Source organism: Girardinichthys multiradiatus, chromosome 18 (assembly GCF_021462225.1).
Source record: "Girardinichthys multiradiatus isolate DD_20200921_A chromosome 18, DD_fGirMul_XY1, whole genome shotgun sequence".
NCBI lineage: Eukaryota > Metazoa > Chordata > Actinopteri > Cyprinodontiformes > Goodeidae > Girardinichthys > Girardinichthys multiradiatus.
This window is the reverse complement of record NC_061810.1, coordinates 32,503,497-32,526,027: the sequence shown is the minus strand read 5'-3', so window position 1 is coordinate 32,526,027 and position 22,531 is coordinate 32,503,497. Positions and strand designations below refer to the sequence as shown.

The window sequence follows — 22,531 nt, the reverse complement described above, 5'->3', positions numbered from 1 at the left end:
TGGGCCTCTTGGCTGCATTTCTGATCAGTCTTCTCCTTGTTCAAGATGAAAGTTTAGAGGCACGACCGGGTCTTGGTAGATTTGCAGTGGTCTGATACTCCTTCCATTTCAATATGATTACTTGCACAGTGCTCCTTGGGATGTTTAAAGCTTGGGAAATCTTTTTGTATCCAAATCCGGCTTTAAACCGCTGCACAACAGTATCTCGGACCTGCCTGGTGTGTTCCTTGGTCTTCATGATGCTCTCTGCGCTTTGAACAGAACCCTGAGACTATCACAGAGCAGGTGCATTTATACGGAAACTTGATTACACACAGGTGGATTCTGTTTATCATCATGAGTCGTTTGGGACAACATTGGATCATTCAGAGATCCTCACTGAACTTCTGGAGTGAGTTTGCTGCACTGAAAGTAAAGGGGCCAAATAATATTGCACTTTTCAGTTATTTATTTGTTAAAAAAGTTTGACACCACCAATAAATTTCATTCCACTTCACGATTGTGTCCCACTTGTTGATTCTTCACAAACATTTGAATTTTATATCTTTATGTTTGAAGACTGAAATGTGGCAAAAGGTTGACCAGTTCAAGGGGGCCGAGTACTTTCCCAAGGCTTTGCAGCCGAGTGTGAAACGGCTGGGATGAGGATCGCTCCAGGTTCGAGAGGGACATCTGGGCGTCTCTGCTGAGTCTGCTGCCCCCGTGACCCAGTCCCGGGGTTGGACAATGAAACTGAAACACCTGTGATTTTAGTGTGGGAGGTTTCATGGCTAAATTGGACCAGCCTGGTAGCCAGTCTTCATTGATTGCACATTGCACCAGTAAGAGCAGAGTGTGAAGGTTCAATTAGCAGGGTAAGAGCACAGTTTTGCTCAAAATATTGAAATGCACACAACATTATGGGTGACATACCAGAGTTCAAAAGAGGACATATTGTTGGTGCACGTCTTGCTGGCGCATCTGTGACCAAGACAGCAAGTCTTTGTGATGTATCAAGAGCCACGGTATCTAGGGTAATGTCAGCATACCACCAAGAAGGACGAACCACATCCACATCAACAGGATTAACTGTGGACGCAGAGGAAGCTGTCTGAAAGGGATGTTCGGGTGCTAACCCGGATTGTATCCAAAAAACATAAAACCACGGCTGCCCAAATCATGGCAGAATTAAATGTGCACCTCAACTCTCCTGTTTCCACCAGAACTGTCCGTCGGGAGCTCCACAGGGTCAATATACACGGCCGGGCTGCTATAGCCAAATCTTTGGTCACTCATGCCAATGCCAAACGTCGGTTTCAATGGTGCAAGGAGCACAAATCTTGGGCTGTGGACAATGTGAAACATGTATTGTTCTCTGATGAGTCCACCTTTACTGTTTTCCCCACATCCGAGAGAGTTACGGTGTGGAGAAGCCCCAAAGAAGCGTACCACCCAGACTGTTGCATGCCCAGTGTGAAGCATGGGGGTGGATCAGTGATGGTTTGGGCTGCCATATCATGGCATTCCCTTGGCCCAATACTTGTGCTAGATGGGCACGTCACTGCCAAGGACTACCGAACCATTATTGAGGACCATGTGCATCCAATGTTTCAAACATTGTATCCTGAAGACGGTGCCGTGTATCTGGATGGCAATGCACCAATACACACAGCAGGACTGGTGAAAGATTGGTTTGATGAACATGAAAGTGAAGTTGAACATCTCCCATGGCCTGCACAGTCACCAGATCTAAATATTATTGAGCCACTTTGGGGTGTTTTGGAAGAGCGAGTCAGGAAACGTTTTCCTCCACCAGTATCACGTAATGACGTGGCCACTATCCTGCAAGAAGAATGGCTTAAAATCCCTCTGACCACTGTGCAGAACTTGTATATGTCATTCCCAAGACGAATTGACGCTGTATTGGCAGCAAAAGGAGGCCCTACACCATACTAATACATTATTGTGGTCTAAAACCAGGTGTTACAGTTTCATTGTCCAACCCCTGTACAGGTCCTTCTCAAAATATTAGCATATTGTGATAAAGTTAATTATTTTCCATAATATCATGATGAAAATTTAACATTCATATATTTTAGATTCATTGCACACTAACTGAAATATTTCAGGTCTTTTATTGTCTTAATACGGATGATTTTGGCATACAGCTCATGAAAACCCAAAATTCCTATCTCACAAAATTAGCATATCATTAAAAGGGTCTCTAAACGAGCTATGAACCTAATCATCTGAATCAACGAGTTAACTCTAAACACCTGCAAAAGATTCCTGAGGCCTTTAAAACTCCCAGCCTGGTTCATCACTCAAAACCCCAATCATGGGTAAGACTGCCGACCTGACTGCTGTCCAGAAGGCCACTATTGACACCCTCAAGCAAGAGGGTAAGACACAGAAAGAAATTTCTGAACGAATAGGCTGTTCCCAGAGTGCTGTATCAAGGCACCTCAGTGGGAAGTCTGTGGGAAGGAAAAAGTGTGGCAGAAAACGCTGCACAACGAGAAGAGGTGACCGGACCCTGAGGAAGATTGTGGAGAAGGGCCGATTCCAGACCTTGGGGGACCTGCGGAAGCAGTGGACTGAGTCTGGAGTAGAAACATCCAGAGCCACCGTGCACAGGCGTGTGCAGGAAATGGGCTACAGGTGCCGCATTCCCCAGGTCAAGCCACTTTTGAACCAGAAACAGCGGCAGAAGCGCCTGACCTGGGCTACAGAGAAGCAGCACTGGACTGTTGCTCAGTGGTCCAAAGTACTTTTTTCGGATGAAAGCAAATTCTGCATGTCATTCGGAAATCAAGGTGCCAGAGTCTGGAGGAAGACTGGGGAGAAGGAAATGCCAAAATGCCAGAAGTCCAGTGTCAAGTACCCACAGTCAGTGATGGTCTGGGGTGCCGTGTCAGCTGCTGGTGTTGGTCCACTGTGTTTTATCAAGGGCAGGGTCAATGCAGCTAGCTATCAGGAGATTTTGGAGCATTTCATGCTTCAATCTGCTGAAAAGCTTTATGGAGATGAAGATTTCATTTTTCAGCATGACCTGGCACCTGCTCACAGTGCCAAAACCACTGGTAAATGGTTTACTGACCATGGTATCACTGTGCTCAATTAGCCTGCCAACTCTCCTGACCTGAACCCCATAGAGAATCTGTGGGATATTGTGAAGAGAACGTTGAGAGACTCAAGACCCAACACTCTGGATGAGCTAAAGGCCGCTATCGAAGCATCCTGGGCCTCCATAAGACCTCAGCAGTGCCACAGGCTGATTGCCTCCATGCCACGCCGCATTGAAGCAGTCATTTCTGCCAAAGGATTCCCGACCAAGTATTGAGTGCATAACTGTACATGATTATTTGAAGGTTGATATTTTTTGTATTAAAAACACTTTTCTTTTATTGGTCGGATGAAATATGCTAATTGTGTGAGATAGGAATTTTGGGTTTTCATGAGCTGTATGCCACAATCATCTGTATTAAGACAATAAAAGACCTGAAATATTTCAGTTAGTGTGCAATGAATCTAAAATATATGAATGTTAAATTTTCATCATGACATTATGGAAAATAATGAACTTTATCACAATATGCTAATATTTTGAGAAGGACCTGTATATGGATAGTCTGTACATATACATCATCAAACTTTTTTCCGACATCGCTGTTTCTTTACCATAAAACTTTGCATGTGGACAAGAGTTGCAGACGTAGTATGTGTATCAGTGTGAACAGGGTCCTAATTTTATTAAATTCAGAAATTTAGATAGTCAGATGCAGTGCAGAGATTTAAAAACCTGTTGCTTGCTAGCTTTTTGTGTCATTAACAGCTAACCTTTAGCCATTTGCAGAGTTCACACAGTTCTTATAAGTCCTTTGTATCCTCTGTCATTCTTTCACAGTTAGTTATTTTTTCCGTCCAAGGACCCAAAGTGCTGCCTCACTAATACTTTAAGTGTTGGGAGCTACCTCAGTGCTTTTGTAAGTAATACCAGCCAGCTGAATGGCGTCTTTATTAGCGGAGTTGGTCAACAGAAAAGGGTGACAACTCAATAACAACTTCCTTTCTTTCAAGTTAAGAGTCTCAAACATAGATCTAGGCCATCAAACTTGAAGTACTTGCCTTCACATCAAGGGTTCAAGTGACAGTTGTATTTTCTCTAGGCAGCCAGAGTTGGATGACTATCAATGATTTTGAACAGCTGGTTGCCTTGGCTTGCAAATGTTCTCTAGGGCTTAGAAGAACAAAGTCAAATGACTTCCACAGTGGCCATCTGCAGAAATCCAGCAAAAAAGAGAAATTATGGCAGTTTGATTTTTTATCAGGCCAATAAAATATTTTTTTGACATGACAAATAAATCATTTCATTTTTTGTTCATCTTTTAGAACATTTGGAGGCCCATATGGGAAAAATAAGACAAAACAATCCGAAAATGCTGCAGGAAACAAGTGAAACACATGTGCACCTTTTACAAAACTAAAGGTTTTATCATAAATATAAGCCAGAGATTACACATTTTCCAAACTTGCTGTTTTTAACACTGAAGAAAATGGTTACCTCTTTTGTTCTTAATCTTGCATCATATAAACCATGAACTACTCTACCTGTATAAACAAATTGTAAACTTGACTGGGGTAGCAATGATCAAACATCTATCCCTCTGTAATTTATTATATTGATGTCATTATCTTGCAAATGTGAAATTTAAATGCAGGTTTTCTCACTGACTTTGGTTGATTAATAAAGATGAGCTTCTTGACCTTAATCAAATCCATAAAGCTTGCTATGGATACTTTTACAGCTATAACCAATGCATTTTACTCTGGTTACCTACATTTTAACATACAGAAAAATACACATGATATGAATGTTGAAAAAAATCAGTTCTAAAGCTTTAGTAAGGAATCCTAACAAAAACAATAGCCAGCTTAAACAAGTATTTCTATTTGCTCCACCTGCTTGAAGTCTTTTCAATCAGTGTATGGGCTTTCATTGATATGCAGTGTTTAGACAAGGTCAATGTTGTATAAAGGCTCATATTTTGTGTTTTTCTCACAGTATTTCTGAAAATGAGAAAATCTGCCATATACATGAGCTTTTAAGTCTGCTGCTGTGTACCTTTTACAAAAGTTTTTTTATTTTTTTATCCAACCCAATATGCAATTGTCCTTGAGAAAAAGTTAAATGAAAATAAGTTTGGTGGTTTTGCTAAATGTTCAGACAGAAATTCATTCATCAAAACATTTTAATTGAATTTTTCAGTTATTTTGCTTTTTCAGTTATTTTTTGAATTAACTTTAATTTATGGGAGTTGACTGTCATTTTTGAAGCCAATTTCGTATGGAGGTTGATGATGGGGCTCATAAAGGGTCTGTTGTTAGAGAGGGGTTGGCATATACAGGTCCTTCTCAAAATATTAGCATATTGTGATGAAGTTCATTATTTTCCATAATGTCATGATGAAAATTGAACATTCATATATTTTAGATTCATTGCACACTAACTGAAATATTTAAGGTCTTTTATTGTCTTAATATGGATGATTTTGGCATACAGCTCATGAAAACCCAAAATTCCTATCTCACAAAATTAGCATATCATTAAAAGGGTCTCTAAACGAGCTATGAACCTAATCATCTGAATCAACGAGTTAACTCTAAACACCTGCAAAAGATTCCTGAGGCCTTTAAAACTCCCAGCCTGGTTCATCACTCAAAACCCCAATCACGGGTAAGACTGCCAACCTGACTGCTGTCCAGAAGGCCACTATTGACACCCTCAAGCAAGAGGGTAAGACACAGAAATAAATTTCTGAACGAATAGGCTGTTCCCAGAGTGCTGTATCAAGGCACCTCAGTGGGAAGTCTGTGGGAAGGAAAAAGTGTGGCAGAAAACGCTGCACAACGAGAAGAGGTGACCGGACCCTGAGGAAGATTGTGGAGAAGGGCCGATTCCAGACTTTGGGGGACCTGCGGAAGCAGTGGACTGAGTCTGGAGTAGAAACATCCAGAGCCACCGTGCACAGGCGTGTGCAGGAAATGGGCTACAGGTGCCGCATTCCCCAGGTCAAGCCACTTTTGAACCAGAAACAGCGGCAGAAGCGCCTGACCTGGGCTACAGAGAAGCAGCACTGGACTGTTGCTCAGTGGTCCAAAGTATTTTTTTCGGATGAAAGCAAATTCTGCATGTCATTCGGAAATCAAGGTGCCAGAGTCTGGAGGAAGACTGGGGAGAAGGAAATGCCAAAATGCCAGAAGTCCAGTGTCAAGTACCCACAGTCAGTGATGATCTGGGGTGCCGTGTCAGCTGCTGGTGTTGGTCCACTGTGTTTTATCAAGGGCAGGGTCAATGCAGCTAGCTATCAGGAGATTTTGGAGCACTTCATGCTTCCATCTGCTGAAAAGCTTTATGGAGATGAAGATTTCATTTTTCAGCACGACCTGGCACCTGCTCACAGTGCCAAAACCACTGGTAAATGGTTTACTGACCATGGTATCACTGTGCTCAATTGGCCTGCCAACTCTCCTGACCTGAACCCCATAGAGAATCTGTGGGATATTGTGAAGAGAACATTGAGAGACTCAAGACCCAACACTCTGGATGAGCTAAAGGAAAGGCCGCTATCGAAGCATCCTGGGCCTCCATAAGACCTCAGCAGTGCCACAGGCTGATTGCCTCCATGCCACGCCGCATTGAAGCAGTCATTTCTGCAAAAGGATTCCCAACCAAGTATTGAGTGCATAACTGTACATGATTTGAAGGTTGACGTTTTTTGTATTAAAAACACTTTTCTTTTATTGGTCGGATGAAATATGCTAATTTTGTGAGATAGGAATTTTGGGTTTTCATGAGCTGTATGCCAAAATCATCCGTATTAAGACAATAAAAGACCTGAAATATTTCAGTTAGTGTGCAATGAATCTAAAATATATGAATGTTCAATTTTCATCATGACATTATGGAAAATAATGAACTTTATCACAATATGCTAATATTTTGAGAAGGACCTGTATATAGAGACTAGGATTGAGAAGTTTAGGGGAAGATGCTTTTTAGATAAGCTAATTTATTTGTCTCCCGTAGGAGAAATTAGTCTTATAAGTCGGGACAATGCTGCAATATAACAAGGACAGACTTCAGGTACTTCAATCAAAAACAATAACAATAAATACATAAAAACTAGCACAAAAAAGAAGCACAGTGCTGCATAATATTAATGTGCAATAGGAGGACATCCTGACTTGACTTTTTAATTTTACATGTTTAATTGGACTTTTTTTTTTGAGGAAGCAGGGTTTTTTTAAATAATTTTTATAATTATGTTTTAAATGGGTAAGATTGGCATGACCTATATTTTAATATTTTACTCAACTTTTATTGTGCTAGTTGTTCAATAAAATAATTTATTGCTCATTACAATAATGAAAACCTATTAAATAAATTAAATAAAACATAAAATTCTACTTCAAAAGAAATCTGTTTGGGGAGCTGTGCTGGTTAAAAAACCTCTGTGCCATTTCAACTCCTGGCCCAGGCAACCTTTGCTGCATGTATTACCCCTCCTTTCACCCCTTTCTGTCAGCTTACTGTCTGAAAAATGCGAATAATAAAGGCAAAAAAACAAAAAAATGAATATGATGACATTTTATGTTTTTCAACTGTATTATTTTGGCGTGGATGTCTGCCAATGATGAAACAAATGTTCATGTTTGGGTATGATTCTGATATCTTTAAATTGCCGCCTATTTCCAGTCTATTCTACACTGGCCGACACATGAAAATGCCCACCAAACACAAATAATTCAAACTCCGAATCACAGACACAAAAAACAAATGCAACAGAAAAATGCCACAATCATGGAAAATAGAGACAAGCAAAACTTACAACAGACAAAACAAATGCAAATGAAAAATGCGTCAAATAGTAAAAACAGTGTGCCAGACCACTAGGGGGAGTCAACCACAAAGTCATATCAGACCAGCTCTTAGTAAAGACATTAACGGGATGCCCAGAAGAAACTTTGAGGGAAGAAATTAAAGGAACATTTCTCATATGTCTTTAAAAAAAAAAAAAAGTGGTTGCAATATTTTACAATATTATAGATCTACAGCATATTTACATCAGTAATATTTGTGGTCGACTCCCCCTAGTGGTCTAGCACACTTCCGTTTTGTGGAGGGAGTTTGCAGCTTTTATTAACTTGCTGGTGGTTTTGCTATTTGCAGCATGCTTCATTTGCATTTGTGTTGTTGGTTGTAGATTTTTGATTCTCTTGATTAACTGTAATTGCAGCATTTTTCTTTTGCAACTTTTTTCTGTTGCATTATATTTTTGTGTTTGTGTATCTTGGAGTTTGCATCATCTATGTGTTTGCAGCACTTTTTTGTGTTTGCAGTATGTTTAGCAGTTTGCTGCCCGTTTGCACTTGTCGGCCACTGTGATATTCCCACAGATTTCCATAATTCCAGTGAAAGTTTTTCAATTTGAGATATTTCCAAAATTACCCAGCGTAACTTTCAATGGAACATTTCCAAAAATACTAATTTCTGCCCCATTTTCAACCCTTTGTATTGCACATATTCAAATTACGATGATGACTGCATTTTGTGCAGCTTTGTAGATTTTCTTATCAGATTTGTCTTATATTTCAGATTACAAAAAAATGTAAGACAGATGCAACATGGTGAGGTCACTAGTTATAACAGTCTAATTGAATGCAACCTTTCTTTGGTCCATGGACTGAAGAGTAAATGTTATATCGTATTTAACTCACTGCTTGGCAGGGAATGCTCTCTTCAATGTCATCATAAGGAAATGCCTTTGAAGAGTCTGGGTCTTATTCCATTTTATTATCTCAGAAAGGCCAGCTGAAATTTCTGATAGGTGCATTTGTCAATCACCCACATAGAAGGTTATATAACTCTGTGGCTGACAAAGAAAGTGTCCTACAGCTGTGCCTTAGAGCATCCATGTAAAGAAACACTTAAAAACTGAATGTTTTACCTTGAACTTAATTCAGGTATGATTCATTTAAGAATGTGCCATGTCTTTTATGTCCATCTCAGAAATTAGGATCCCACAGCTTATGTCAGAAACTAAAAAAGGTCACATAATATAAAACCAAGAACATGGGTGCTTTTAGGGCCTCTGTGAGACAGTAAAACTGCTTTATCAGAGCAGTTTATATTGAAGTTGTACCAATTCAAATTAAGGAGTTTTTCTTCCATAATCAAAATGAAAGAAATGGGTATATGTCATCATTGTTGACACATTGCTCTCACTGAGGGCAATAAACTATTTAAGTTATTTAGAATATACGTAAATGGAAATGTTGGAAACGCTGCAACAGGATTGTCTTGTACGTTCCCTCTTTCTGAGTAGAGATTTGGATGTGGAGGGGGATGCATGTTTATCACTGGATTAATCAGAAAGTTGACTGATTATGATTAGCTTCTTTGTAGAGAAATTATCTAGAGAAAAGGAGAAAGGTTTCCTGGCTGTGAAATGCAGAGGAGTATTGAGTTGTATGTTCAGAAGTGAAGAGCAATGTGAGAGGAGGCACTAATGTTGTCATTGTAAAAATCACTTTTGGCAAAAGTGGTGCTGGATGTAAGGGAGCAAATCAGTTGTTTCACAGTCTGTGCCATTCATAGCAATTCCCTTAACTGTAAAAAAGTAGGTTTTGATCATATCTAGAAAACCTTTTTTCTTAGTTTATTGGTCTCTCTCTAGCGGTCTCTCTTTTTTGTGAATTTTCTAATCAAAACTTTCTTTCCATAGGAATGGTGTCTGATTGTAAACTTGAATCTTTTTGTTTGGAGTTTGTATGCTTTCTCTGTGCCTGCATGCGTTTTATTTGAGCTACTGCATTTCCCTCCCACACTCCCTCTAATTGGTAATTTTTACATTGACTTTTGTGTCAATGAAAACACTGGCTTCTGTACACCTAACAGAGATCAAGGATCATTGATGGCAGACTCCACTGACATGTGTCTCTGTTTTGAGAGAAAAATGCATTTGAACAGACTTTAAATTTCTCTGTACAGTTTCTGACCTTGCAGGAGGATAGATTTGGTTTCAACCTTCTTAATTTATATGCTAGTTTTAGCCATAAAATAATCTCACAAGCTGGACTTCATGACACTTCAATTGTGGACAGGTGAATCCCAAACAGTGTTTTCAATGACTGGACAGAATTTATTTTAATGACTATGCATTGATATTTTCCTTGTATTTAAGCTATGCAGTTTTAATTATTTTCTTAAACCTGTTGCATCAAATTGAAAGCAGAATACATTTTATTTTAATGTTGCACAGCAGTGAAGCAAGGAGTGATAATAACTGTGAAGTGATAAAAACTGGTGGGTTACCGGTTCAAACAGGCAACTCTGTGCGGCAACTTTGTGTTGCTCTATCACATAAAATCCCAATCAAATATTTTGAAATTTGAGTTGAAATGTGCACAATGCTGCAGTTATTGTCAACTTGCACAACACTGCCTTTGATAAACTGAACATCTCAACCCACTAAGGAGTTTGTGCTTTTAATACTAAAATCATATGTTAATAAAAGAGTGTTGTGCACTCTACGTGTTTCTCGTCAGACCTGTTAACTAAGCAGTCTTCAGTGAGGTTGTTCAGTATGCAAATTGGACAATGCTTATTTCCAAAGGCTGACAGAGTGCAGGAAAATATGTATGAAAAAAATTGACAAATATATTCTGCTGCTGTTCACGGCAAAAAAAAATGTTAGGTCACAAAGTTGCTCATTACACATTAGAGGCTTTTCTAGTACCGAATAAAATTTGAATTTGTCTGTTTATTGATCACTCTGCTGCAGAGGAGGGGAGGCATTTCTTTTAACACCTCCATATGTCTGGAAGCACCAAAATTAAGATGACCTATCGGGGACTTAACTTGTTCAAAGTCCTCTTACATGTCAAAATTCAGAAAATCCTGCAACCTTCAATCATTCTTGCCATCGGTGAATAGGAAACTAATGTGAACTGATGGGTCATTCACATCAGTGCAGCACTTGTGCTCTCAGGGGGCTCAGGGATAGAGCGAAGCTGAGTATGTGAAGAGGTTCTAAATCAAAGGCAGGGATTAAGGGGTTGTCACTGTGGGTGCCCTTGATTACATAACAATCATATTAAGTAGGCTGAATATCTTTTTTGTAGATTGAGACCTTTACCACAGTATTTTTCTTTATTATAGGTGAACTAAATAAGGAACAATCTTCATGTTTGTCTTCACCAGTGTTGTGAAGTGTTAGATTAAAAGGAGGAAAGTTAATCCTGGAGCAAACCTGTTCATATAGCTTTGTAGTCTCATAGCAATTTAACACCTAAGGGAGTTTGATTCTCATTGGAAATGGCTGGCACCGTGCTTTGGAAATGGGATTGAGGAGTGTGTTACATGAGTGCAGAAGCAAAGTCTGCTAAAACAGAGTCAGGTTGTAAGCCAAGGCATTGATCTCTAGTTTATAATGAAAAGCAATGTATGTGGCTTGAGCACCGTTCTCCCAGCTGCAGAGTATTAGATCATTTTCCAGAGATGGATTTGTAACCACTGTATTGCCCAACCTGCAACATTTAACAAATGAACTTGGTTTAAATATTAAATCAGGGAAAAAACAACTAAAATGTATTTCTTTTTAACCATTTCAATGTGATTTTCCTTTAGCTTATTGACAGGTAGATTGTAGCTTTTCATAAAAAATGTCATCCAATTAAAATTTTTAACAAAACCATTGCTTTCATCCATTACAACCTGATTATTTTGCCCTTACCAGAATATTTAAAAAAAAAACAAATTTATGCAGTCTTACCCAGTAATGCTTGTCAGGTTTCACAAATCATTGCCATTCATAATTAATGGCACCCCTGTTTCACCCCTGTGTCAAAAGCCTTAAAATGTCAGTCAGTTTCCATACCACGTTTTTCATTGTGGGTCGTGGGGGAAGCTGGTGCCTATCTCCACCAGTCTATGGCAGGAGGCAGGGTACACACTGGACAGGTCGCCAGTCCAACACACAAACAACAATGCACACGCTCATTCACACACCTAAGGTCAATTTAGAGAGACCAATTAACCTAAAAGACATGTGTTTGGTCTGTGGGAGGAAGCCAGAATACCCGGTGAAATCCCACGCATATACGGGGAGAACATGCAAACTCCATGCAGAAAGACCCCTGGCTGGGAGTCAAACCCAGGACCTTCTTGCTGCAAGGCAACAGTACTACCAACTGTGCCACCATGCCGCCCACCTTTAAATGTGTCAATCTTTTGTTTTTTGTTTTTTGCAGTGACATAATCTCACACTGAAAATGTGGGTATATTAATGAGGTGAGGAAATTTCCACATTGGTACCATACATTTTTAGTATCCCTGCTGTTGATACTTGGCCCCCTTTTGGCATTAGGATGCTACTTAGCCTTTCTCCATAATATTTGACAAGTTTGAAGCACAGAGGTAGAGGGATCTTTGACCCCTGATCTAGAGAGATTTGAATAATCTCTCTAGATCATCCAGATTGTGTTTATGGTTAACCTTTTTTGTGGTGATTTGGCCATACAGTTTAGATCATTATCCAACTAAAAGCCCTAACTCTTTTCAGTTTTGTGGCTGAGGCTATCCGATTTTTATTTAAAATATCCCAGTTTTTCATAGAATTATTGGTGCATCAATAATTAACAAGGTTCACCGGACCGGTGCAAGACAATCATAACAGATCTGACTGTATGGAGCTATGCTTCACACTTAACAATAGGCACGGGGGGCTTTTCCACACATTCACAGTCAGACTACCTGGAGTGTTTGACCAGGAAATCTCAGTCTTACCATCATCTGACTATAACACACAGATCCAGTTTAGCAAACTACATATGTTTACATTTGTGATGGTAGGACTGAAAAGTTTTTTTTACCCAGTTTTTCTCCTTTTCACATTATATTTTTACACAAGGGAAAATATAAGCTTTGCATGCCAATAACTGTATAATGCAAGTAAGTAAATCTACTCAAAGGTTTGAATTCTTAAAAATTTTTCAATGTGGTGTACATTTCATCTAATTAATAAATAAATAAAACAAACTAAAAAATGAATAAATAAATAAAACAAACTTTCAAATAAGGGCGTATTTTAAAATTTACCTCTGAAGATGATAACCTAAAAAATAAATTTTATCCGCAGTGCTTTTAATCATATGTGTTCATTATCATAAAAGTATAAAGAATTTTACAAAATTATACTAAAATTAAAGTAAAAGATGAGCACATGGACATTTTCCACTCTCTCTATGATCCTCCCCCTTTTTTTGCCCTGCTTCAGCTTTTTGTCTGATTTTCTTAGAGCCTCTGTTTGCATATCCTCCTAATTTGTTCATTATGGATTTGGTCAGCTGGTCTCTCAACGCAATCGATCAAATTTTCTCAACAGGAAGACAGGGTAAAGGGGAACCCTCTTGTCCAGACGGGACGTTCTTCTCCGGATACGCAATGGATTCCTGGCAGCAGTGGAAGATTGTGTGTCTGACAACAATGTCAGTTGAGGACGTGGAAGATTTGTACATAATTGGATTTCTGATAACAGGATAACTGCTTTTTGGAGTTGCCAGTTAACTGGCTTATCGAAAGATTCGTAAAACATCGGCAGTTGTTCAAAGCACTCCAAAGCTGCCTGGGATGTTTGAAGGGATCTTTAGAGCTCTCAGCACTCAGACTGATATGTTAAGAGAGCAGAATCGCAAGCTGGACGCGATCCTTGAACAGAATCGCAGGCTGGCTGCGTTTCCCGGACTCAAAGGTGATATGATTTAATCTTGGAGAAAGTTGTTGGCTAAAGATCTACTGAAAGTATCAGAAATTTGGCTATTTGGATTTGGAATTGAGAATGCCAGTAAGACTTTGAAGGCAGGCGGAAAATCACAGCCGGTCTGAACCAAAACATTTATTGATTGTCTAATTCAGGCACCCCGACATGACCTTCACAGGCTTCTTATCAAAACATTTCTCCTGGATGTTCTGTAAATATGACCCTCTGCCCCAGCAACCCCCTCATCTGTGTACTGAACTGTATGGCCTTTGATAAAACTTCCATCTCTTTTTCAAGGACAATGGCACCTTCGTCAGTGTTGACAGTCTAATTCTTTGCACACATGATCATACTAAAATATTGGCGCCCTCACGAGTCCACCATGCCCCTGCAAAATCTTTGCTTATGTGTGTTGCTTTCCCGTGCTCCATATTTTTTACCTAAATGTTGATTTCATTTCTTCATTTCTTCTCCTTTTTATAGATTTTTAGATTTACCATTGAAAGGAAAATACTAGTTTCTTAAAATTTTCAACAAAAGCTGTTTTTACACCAGTGACTCAGATTCCTTAGTTAGAACTCAGTGATTGCTTAGTTAAATTTCAATGGATGCAAATGACTGTTATTATGGGACTACAACTGCATTTATAGCAGCGAACCCAAGGATCATTCTCTCTTAGCACAAGATGCTTTCCCCTACATAGAAGACTTAATGATATAATTACCTCTTTAGAAAGATTGGTTTAGAACTTGCTCTTACCAGTAAAACCCAAAGGATTATTGATGTTATCTTTATCATTGTAATGTTGGCCGTAGATATTTAGATTTCTTAGAAGGATTGTAGTATCATTTGATTTGTTTTTCTGTGTCTGTATTTGTGTTTATTTTCTTTGTGATTGTATTGTAATAGTATGTACAGCGCTTTGAGTGTCTCGTTACTGAAAAGCGGTATATAAATAAAGTTACTATACCTTACCTTACCTTACCTATTAGTAATTAAACAACAAAAGCAATCATAGGCATTTCGTGTTTTTAGGTTAGAGACTAAAATATGATGCAGGGAGTCTAGACTGAAAAATGGATTCATGAATTTGAAGGCCAGATGGAGATGAAAATGTTGCACAGACGTTTGTTGTATTGTAACATAGAATTTTGAAAAAATTATCCCAACAAAGTTGTTTTTTCTCCAGCAACATCGCTGAGAGGAATGTGCCAAAAATGAACACATGCTTGACTAACCACTGTCTCGCTGGATGATGTTGAGTTGTTTAAGCCAGTGCCAGGGTCAATTTATTTACCTGATGACCCACTGTTTTTATTGGGCTGGGGTAACCCATGGTAGCATGCAGGCTGTGCCAAAATAGTATTCAAATTAAAATAAATATGGGGCTTTTTAAGACTGTATAATCTGACAGAAAGGGTCTAGCACTAAGCACTAAGACATAAATGTGTATGGTTTGGAAGCCAAATGAAGCTTGTATAAAGCAGAGATTTGACCATCATTGCATCATGATCTTTTCACTTAACGAATGAACAGAGGTCCTTGGGGCACAGAGTTGCTGCTTGTCCCAGATGCGTCGTGACTTGCCATCATGACCAGTCCTGGCATGTTTTCAAAGAAGTGTACAACTCAGTCATATGACATATTTTAGAAGAAAAGTAACTAGTTTAATAAATGCTTAAGAAGAAATTCAGAACCCACCAGACCTCTTTTTGCTTAAGCAAAGAATAGTGTTTTCATCAAATTGGGTGTGGCCATAAAGGAGCCATAGGTGAGATCTGGGGTTAGCCAGGCTACATTAAACCTTCCTGAGGAAAAGTTTTAAAAATGTTCTAGTGTGGCAATGCATTTTGTGTCAGGTACGTATCATTTCAGTTATGTTGTCCATCATTATTTTATCATGTTATTTTATGGTTTGAATTGTTTTTAAGTCTATATGTTTTGCATGTATGGGATGTTGTAATACTGGGCAGCATCAACGTACTGTGGCATCGAGGTTCCTAACCCTAGTCAGTTCACTTCTCCTGCATGTTTTTATTTTTTGCACCCTGTTCGGTTTATTTTAAAAAATTGTCACATGTCACCAAGGTCTGTAGAAGACTGTTAATGACTCATTAAATTAAATGAAACGTGCTAAAGCTGAGAAACATAAAATACATGCAGGTAAGTGGGTTCTTTTGACCATAGAGGATTCTTCCCCCACTGTGTGTGTCTGTCTGCTCTTATTAGTTAATCTGTGAGTTATTATAAATAAAAAAAAGAGTAAGCTTTCAGGTTTTTAAAGGTCTGCAGGTCATTTTGCAGTGTGGTGAAGTTAACAGTTTACCACACTGCAAATGACCTTTAGACTCTTTAAAAACTTGGAGGCTTACTAAATTTTTTCAGAAAAAAACGGAAGCTTTACCGGTTCACAATCATCTGATTAATAGTATTTATGAACAGTTTCAGTTTGGTTTTCATCCATTACTCAACATACAAACAGCTCTGGTGAAAATCATAAATGACCTGGAGTTTGCTCTATTCTAATTCTTCTCAACCTGATTGCAGCTTTTGACATGATCTCACATCATACCCTTTTAACCATCTGGCTTCTCTTGGCTTTACTAATACTTATTATCTATTTTCTTCCTGTTGGGAATATATTCTGAAAGCATGGCATCCAATTCCTCTTTTATGCAGATGACACCTTCCTCTATCTGTCTACTAAGCCCACCACCAAACTCCCTTTCCCTTCTCTCCTCATCTGTTTACAGGATATTTAAATTATGTTTTCTAATAACTTCCTCAAACTTAACAAAAGTTAAACAGACTTTAATCTTGTCTGTACCAACTATGCTCTTTCCAAATCTAGCAGCTTTTCTTTACTCATCAATAAATCCTTTATCCTTCCTCTCAACTTAAAAGTCTGGGCGTTGTACTTGATAAGACTCTCTCCTTCATTGCCCACATAAATAATATCTCTTGGTCTGCTTATTTCCACCTCTGTAAAATCAACCGTCTCCCACTATTACTCACCTCCAATGATACTGCTACCTTGATTATTGCTCTTGTCACATCTCGTCTTGAAGTCTGGCTTACCCAACAAATATATTCATAAGCTTAAATTGACCCAGAATTCTGCAGCCCGTATCATCTCTGGGACACCCTCCACGAAGCGTTTTTCTCCTATCTTGAAAAACCTTTATTGGCTTCCAGTCAAGTTTAAAATTCAGCTTTTAACATTCAAAAGGTCCATAACCTTGCCCTCCCATATCTTACTAAACTTATTTTAATCTGTCTCTTGTAAATCACTTTTATCTACTCTTTCTGATCAGTTTTCCACCATTGGTCTACGTTCTTTCAACTGTATTGCCCTTCAGCTCTGGAATGCACCCATCTGACCCTCCATACAGTTTTATCAGAAACCACATTCAAGACTTGTCTCAAAACCCACCAGTTTAAACTTGCCTATCCCACATGATCACAACTACCACCACATTTTATTTATATGGTTTTATCCAGTAGTTTTGTAGTATTGTTTTGTATGTTAATAATGACATTGCTTTTATGTGTTGTTCATAATATAAGACGACTTGAAGAGTCTTTAAAGGTGTCTATAAATACAAAGTATTGTTGTTATTAGTGCCTAGATGGGTGCACTTACCAATTTTTTGGTGACTTCAGTGAAAACACTTTTGACACATCTGTTCACCCCTTGACATCCCTGGCGATATATTCAATTCAATTCAGTTTATTTATATAGCGCCAATTCACAACACATGTCGTCTCAAGGCACTTCACAAAAGTCAGGTACATACATTCCAATTAATCTTAATCATTGAACAGTTCAGTCAGATTCAGTTATTTATTCAAATTGGATAAAAAGTTTTTCTGTCTAAGGAAACCCAGCAGACTGCATCCAATCGGTGACTTGCAGCATTCCCTCCTCCCGGATGAGCATGTAGAGACAGTGGACAGTCACTGGCGTTGACTTTGCAGCAATCCCTCATACTGAGCATGCATGTAGCGACAGCGGAGAGGAAAACTCCCTTTTAACAGGAAGAAACCTCCAGCAGAACCAGGCTCAGTGTGAGCGGCCATCTGCCACGACCGACTGGGGGTTTGAGAGAACAGAGCAGAGACACAAAGAGAACAAAAAGCACTGATCCAGGAATACTTTCTATGGGAAGGAAATGTAAATGTTAATGGATGTATCTCCTTTAGTCGTTTCATCTAGAAAGAAAGAACAGATAAACTCTGAGCCAGTTTTCAAGGTTAGAGTCTGAAAGAGAGCACATAGTTAGTCACATTAAAAGCTCAGTCAATTGCCATGTCTAGGAGAGAGAAAGGGTTAAACACTAAAAGACAGGGCCATGTGGATCATTGGTAGAGGGTGAGCATTAAGTTGCTGCCAGCAGAAGCTTGGACGATGCCTCTCTCCAGAAAGGTGTCACAGGTAGACACTAAGCCAGGCCAGGTGTAGCTTCTAGGAAGAGAAAAGAGAGAGAACAAAGTTAAAAGCTGAAATAACAGCAAATAATGCAAAATTGGAGAGTAGTGTGAGAATGTAGTGAAGAGGGTGAACGTGGTCATTATGTCCTCCAGCAGCCTAAGCCTATAGCAGCATAACTACACAGATAGCTCAGAATAAACTAAGCCACTCTAACTATAAGCTTTATTAAAAAGGAAGGTTTTAAGCCTAGCCTTAAAAGTAGACAGTTTGTCCATCTAGAGCCCACTGATGGCCATTGTTATGCTAAAAACCACAACGATTGGGATACCTCTCTCTGTCAGATTGACCATAACCTTTGGAAAAGAGAGGGGGTCATACAGGTAGCAGAAATGGAGGGTGTGTTTGCACCTCAACCATAACTAAGCCGGTTTAGGCTAAACCTGACTCTCCCTTACTCCATCCAACAGGGAGGGAAGAAGACGGAGGTAAAAATAAGGAAGATAGCTCAGGATAACCTAAGCCACTCTAACTATAAGCTTTATCAAAAAGGAAAGTTTTAAGCCTAGCCTTAAAAGTAGACAGGCTGTCTGCCTCATGGACTAAAACTGGGAGCTGGTTCCACAGGGGAGGAGCCTGATAACTAAAAGATCTGCCTCCCATTCTACTTCTAGAGACTAGGAACCACCAGTAAACCTGCAGTCTGAGAACGAAGTGCTCTGTTAGGAACATATAGACCAATCAGATCTCTGATGTATGATGGAGCTAGATCATTAAGGGCTTTATATGTGAGGAGGAGAAGTTTAAATTCTATTCTGGATTTAACAGGGAGCCAATGAAGGGAAGCTAAAATAGGAGAAATACGATCTCTCTTTTTAATTTTCATCAGAACTCTTATCAACGTTTTTGATATATGTGTTGAGACCCCTCATACACACTAAAAACATGCTGTTGCATGCCCACTGTACAGTCAGGTTAATTAGTGATGTTTGGCAGAGCAATAAATTAAGTTTTGCATGGCTGTGATAGTGCTGGGGTTTACTGCTACCCTCTTGTTGAAGTAATATGATGAACCACAATTCCCTGTCCTCTGCATGAATTAACATGTACATCATATTCCAGGCCTCTTAATTGGTTTTACCAGTACATGCCTTCAGTCTTTCAGAGTTTTCCACCTCGATAATAATAACCTGTAAAGTGGAATGTATTTTCTAGTTGAATAGATTTTATGGGGGTAATTATCTGATAATGTGTCATGTTCTTGCATTTTCTGAGCTGAAAAACACTCTGTATTTCTTTTTTTCTAGAGGCATCTTTTTTATCCAGCTTAGAGAGTGGTTTCATACGTGGAGTTTCTAAGATGAGACAGAAACCTTGTGGCCATGACTAATGCTACTGAGTGCAATTAAGCTGATGTACCCTCTGAATCAAATCACCCCGATATGATCTTGTCTATCCATGCATAAATTTTCTTGTAACTCTGATTACTTGAGGGGGCGAAAGAGTGAAGATACAAGGCCTCTCACAAATCATTGCTATGAATATGTCTGTTTAGGTGGTGAACTTATTGTTTCCTCATCTCATTTGAAGTCTGCCAAAACACCCATGACTTAGAGGAGAGGTAGGAACCCCCACTGGAGTACGTAATAAATTACAAAGGCCAGCCATAGGAGGCAAGTCATGAAATAAGAAGTTGCTTTTTAGTTTGAAAATGAATAATCTTTCCAAATTAAGTGGAGCTTTACAAGCTGGTCGGTGCTACTATCATTAAACTGTTGGGATTCCCTGTCACCACCATACCACATCCTATAAGGGAGAATTTATGACTTATTTAGGCTCTCTGAAGGCTGCAACAGTCCGCCAGTGAAATGATTGTTAGTCTAGAGGAAGCCATAAATCAAATCTGGCTTATCATTATCTATTAATACTATGCCGCTCTTGCTTTGGAGCCCGTGCATTCTTGCCTTCTCTCAGGACTGAACGATCTTATCTGAAAAGCAAAGGTGAAAGCTGTTCGTCAAAGTTTCCATGGCTTGTGATTGATTTAGTCATTGCTCCATGGTCTGCAGCTTGTGCTGACAGCTCTGAAGGTGGAACAGCGCCTTAATTGAGTTGAATACTTGGAGCTTAAATGCTGCAGGCACAAAACCCACACAATTAGGAAGGACTAATGACATGGGGTATTGCCCATTATTTCTGCAAATAAGCCATAGGGGATTCAATACTTTGTATCATTAATTCCTTATTGGTGATTAGGAAGAGGAGCTTCAGTGTTTAGCAGAAAACCAGCATCTTTACATAACCCAGTTTTGTGTTGTTAAACCTGGATGTATGGAAGTTATTATTTGACAGTTGTGTGAATTATTAAGAGGTTGTTTTTTTGTCATTTCAGAATCACAATGGCATGCATGTCCCTCAGAACAATAAGCTGGGTAAGTCCTATTTTTCAAATACTAAGCCCATGTGCTCACATTGCTAATTAGTAGTTTATGCCACATTGCAAGATAGATAGAAATGTATCAGTGTGTGCAAGTAAGGCACCGATGCTTAGAGAAGCAAAAAGAAATACAGGGTAACAAGTTTGTATTTTCCTGGAGGAAATCTGCCTTGGACTACCGTGAATACCAGGATAATAGGATAAATAAAGAAATAAGGCATCCAGTTAGAGAATTGCTGGCTTAGCCTTTTTGTTTTCGGAGCAATAGCTGGGGTAGCTCTAAGTTTTGGCTTCAATCCCTTCATTAAGTCCTCTCGGATGCCTTTTTTGGAACAGCCTGGATACACTTTGAGCAAGGTGCTTCTCACAATAATATTCAAGCCTTTTTGCTCCAAACACCAGTCCAAATGATGTGAAATTAGACATACCAGGTCTCCGTCCGACACTACATTAAAATCAGTGCCATGTATTTGCTTAAAAACTCTGTGTCATTAAAGTGCAGTTAAATATTATGTTAAACACTGCATTTCATAATTAGCACACTTACTTACTAATGACATTCAAAATGATGCAGTCTGTCTTATGTGTTTTTCTTGAATGAGACAAATATTTCTGCTGGACACCCAGAATATGCTCCAAAACAGAGTTAGCTATAGAGATGCACCGAGAAACCGACTGGTAACCGGAATCAGACATTTTTCAGCTTAATCAGCCCTGACCAGCACAAAAATCTGATCTTTTTTCTGATTAGCGAACACACAATACTAAGAACTATCAGGTTGCACTAAAAAAATACCCCTTCTGTATAGATGCTAGTACTGAGGAAAGAGGACTTGATGATAGCTATTTTCAGTACCAGTGGGATGTTTAATAGGAAGTCAGAGGAAGCACAGAGATGTAAGAAGTAAGTTTTTTTTGTTGTTTTTCTTTAAATTCTTTTGCTGTAATTTTGTCCAAAGTGGTGTAACTGAGTCAGGTTTGTTTTACATGTTTCTGGAAAAAACCTTTTCATCTCTGCCAACACTTTTTCTACCTCTATTGGTGCTTTGTGATGGCTACTACAAAACATTAGGTCAAGACCTATTTGTGCCCAGGTTTTAACTTTCAGGTAGATGTCTGGTTACGCTGCTTCAGTATTTCTGCTTAATGTCCCTTCCTTATTATGCCATCTATTTTGTAAAGCATACCAGTCGCTCCTGCAGCAAAATACCAACACAACATAATGCTGTCACCTCGCTACTGCAGTGTTGGAATGGTGTTCACATGCTTGCAAGCTTTCCCCTATTTTTCCTCTAAGTATAACCATGATCATTTTGGCCGAACAACTTGATTTCATCAGACAATTGAACTAGTCTCCTAAAATTAGTTTATTTGTCCCTGAGTGCATTTGTAAACTATAATCAAGAGGTTTTTACATTGCTTTTTAAGTCCCGGGATCTTCCTCTCTGAGTTGCCTTTTAGGCAGTTCAGGACTCATTTCACTGTGGATAATGACACTTTTTCCACCTTCAGCTAAGTTTTTTCACTTTTGCTCTGTGATCGATATGCAAATATCACACTGAGAATTGTTTGTGGATATTTAAGAACAAGAGATAGAGAGGGTCAAATGCTACAGACATACAGAAAGTAGCAGCAGTCTTTGTTTTAGTGTGAATGTAATTGTAATGGGTGGGGGGCAGGTAAGGGAAAAACTAATTTCATTAGATCATTAAAAATAATGTGCGTACCCTATAATACAGGTTTTGCCTCAAACATAAAAATAGGTTGTTAATTGCTAAAATTCAACTGTGTAAAACACAGTTTTGTGGCTCACATCCTGACAAAATCAAAAACATTAGATCAGAAACAGGTAAAGGGAGTTTA

At 38.9% G+C, this 22,531-nt stretch overlaps 1 protein-coding gene across 1 annotated transcript in view; it reads left to right on the top strand.

Annotated features, from left to right (window-relative positions):
* The window catches only part of b3glcta (beta 3-glucosyltransferase a), a 152,614-nt gene that overhangs the window by 51,746 nt on the left and 78,337 nt on the right, over positions 1-22,531 (top strand). The window contains exon 3 of the mRNA XM_047392711.1: positions 20,624-20,663. Within this exon, the coding sequence (XP_047248667.1) occupies positions 20,624-20,663 (40 nt within the window). The remainder of the gene's footprint in view (positions 1-20,623; positions 20,664-22,531) is intronic.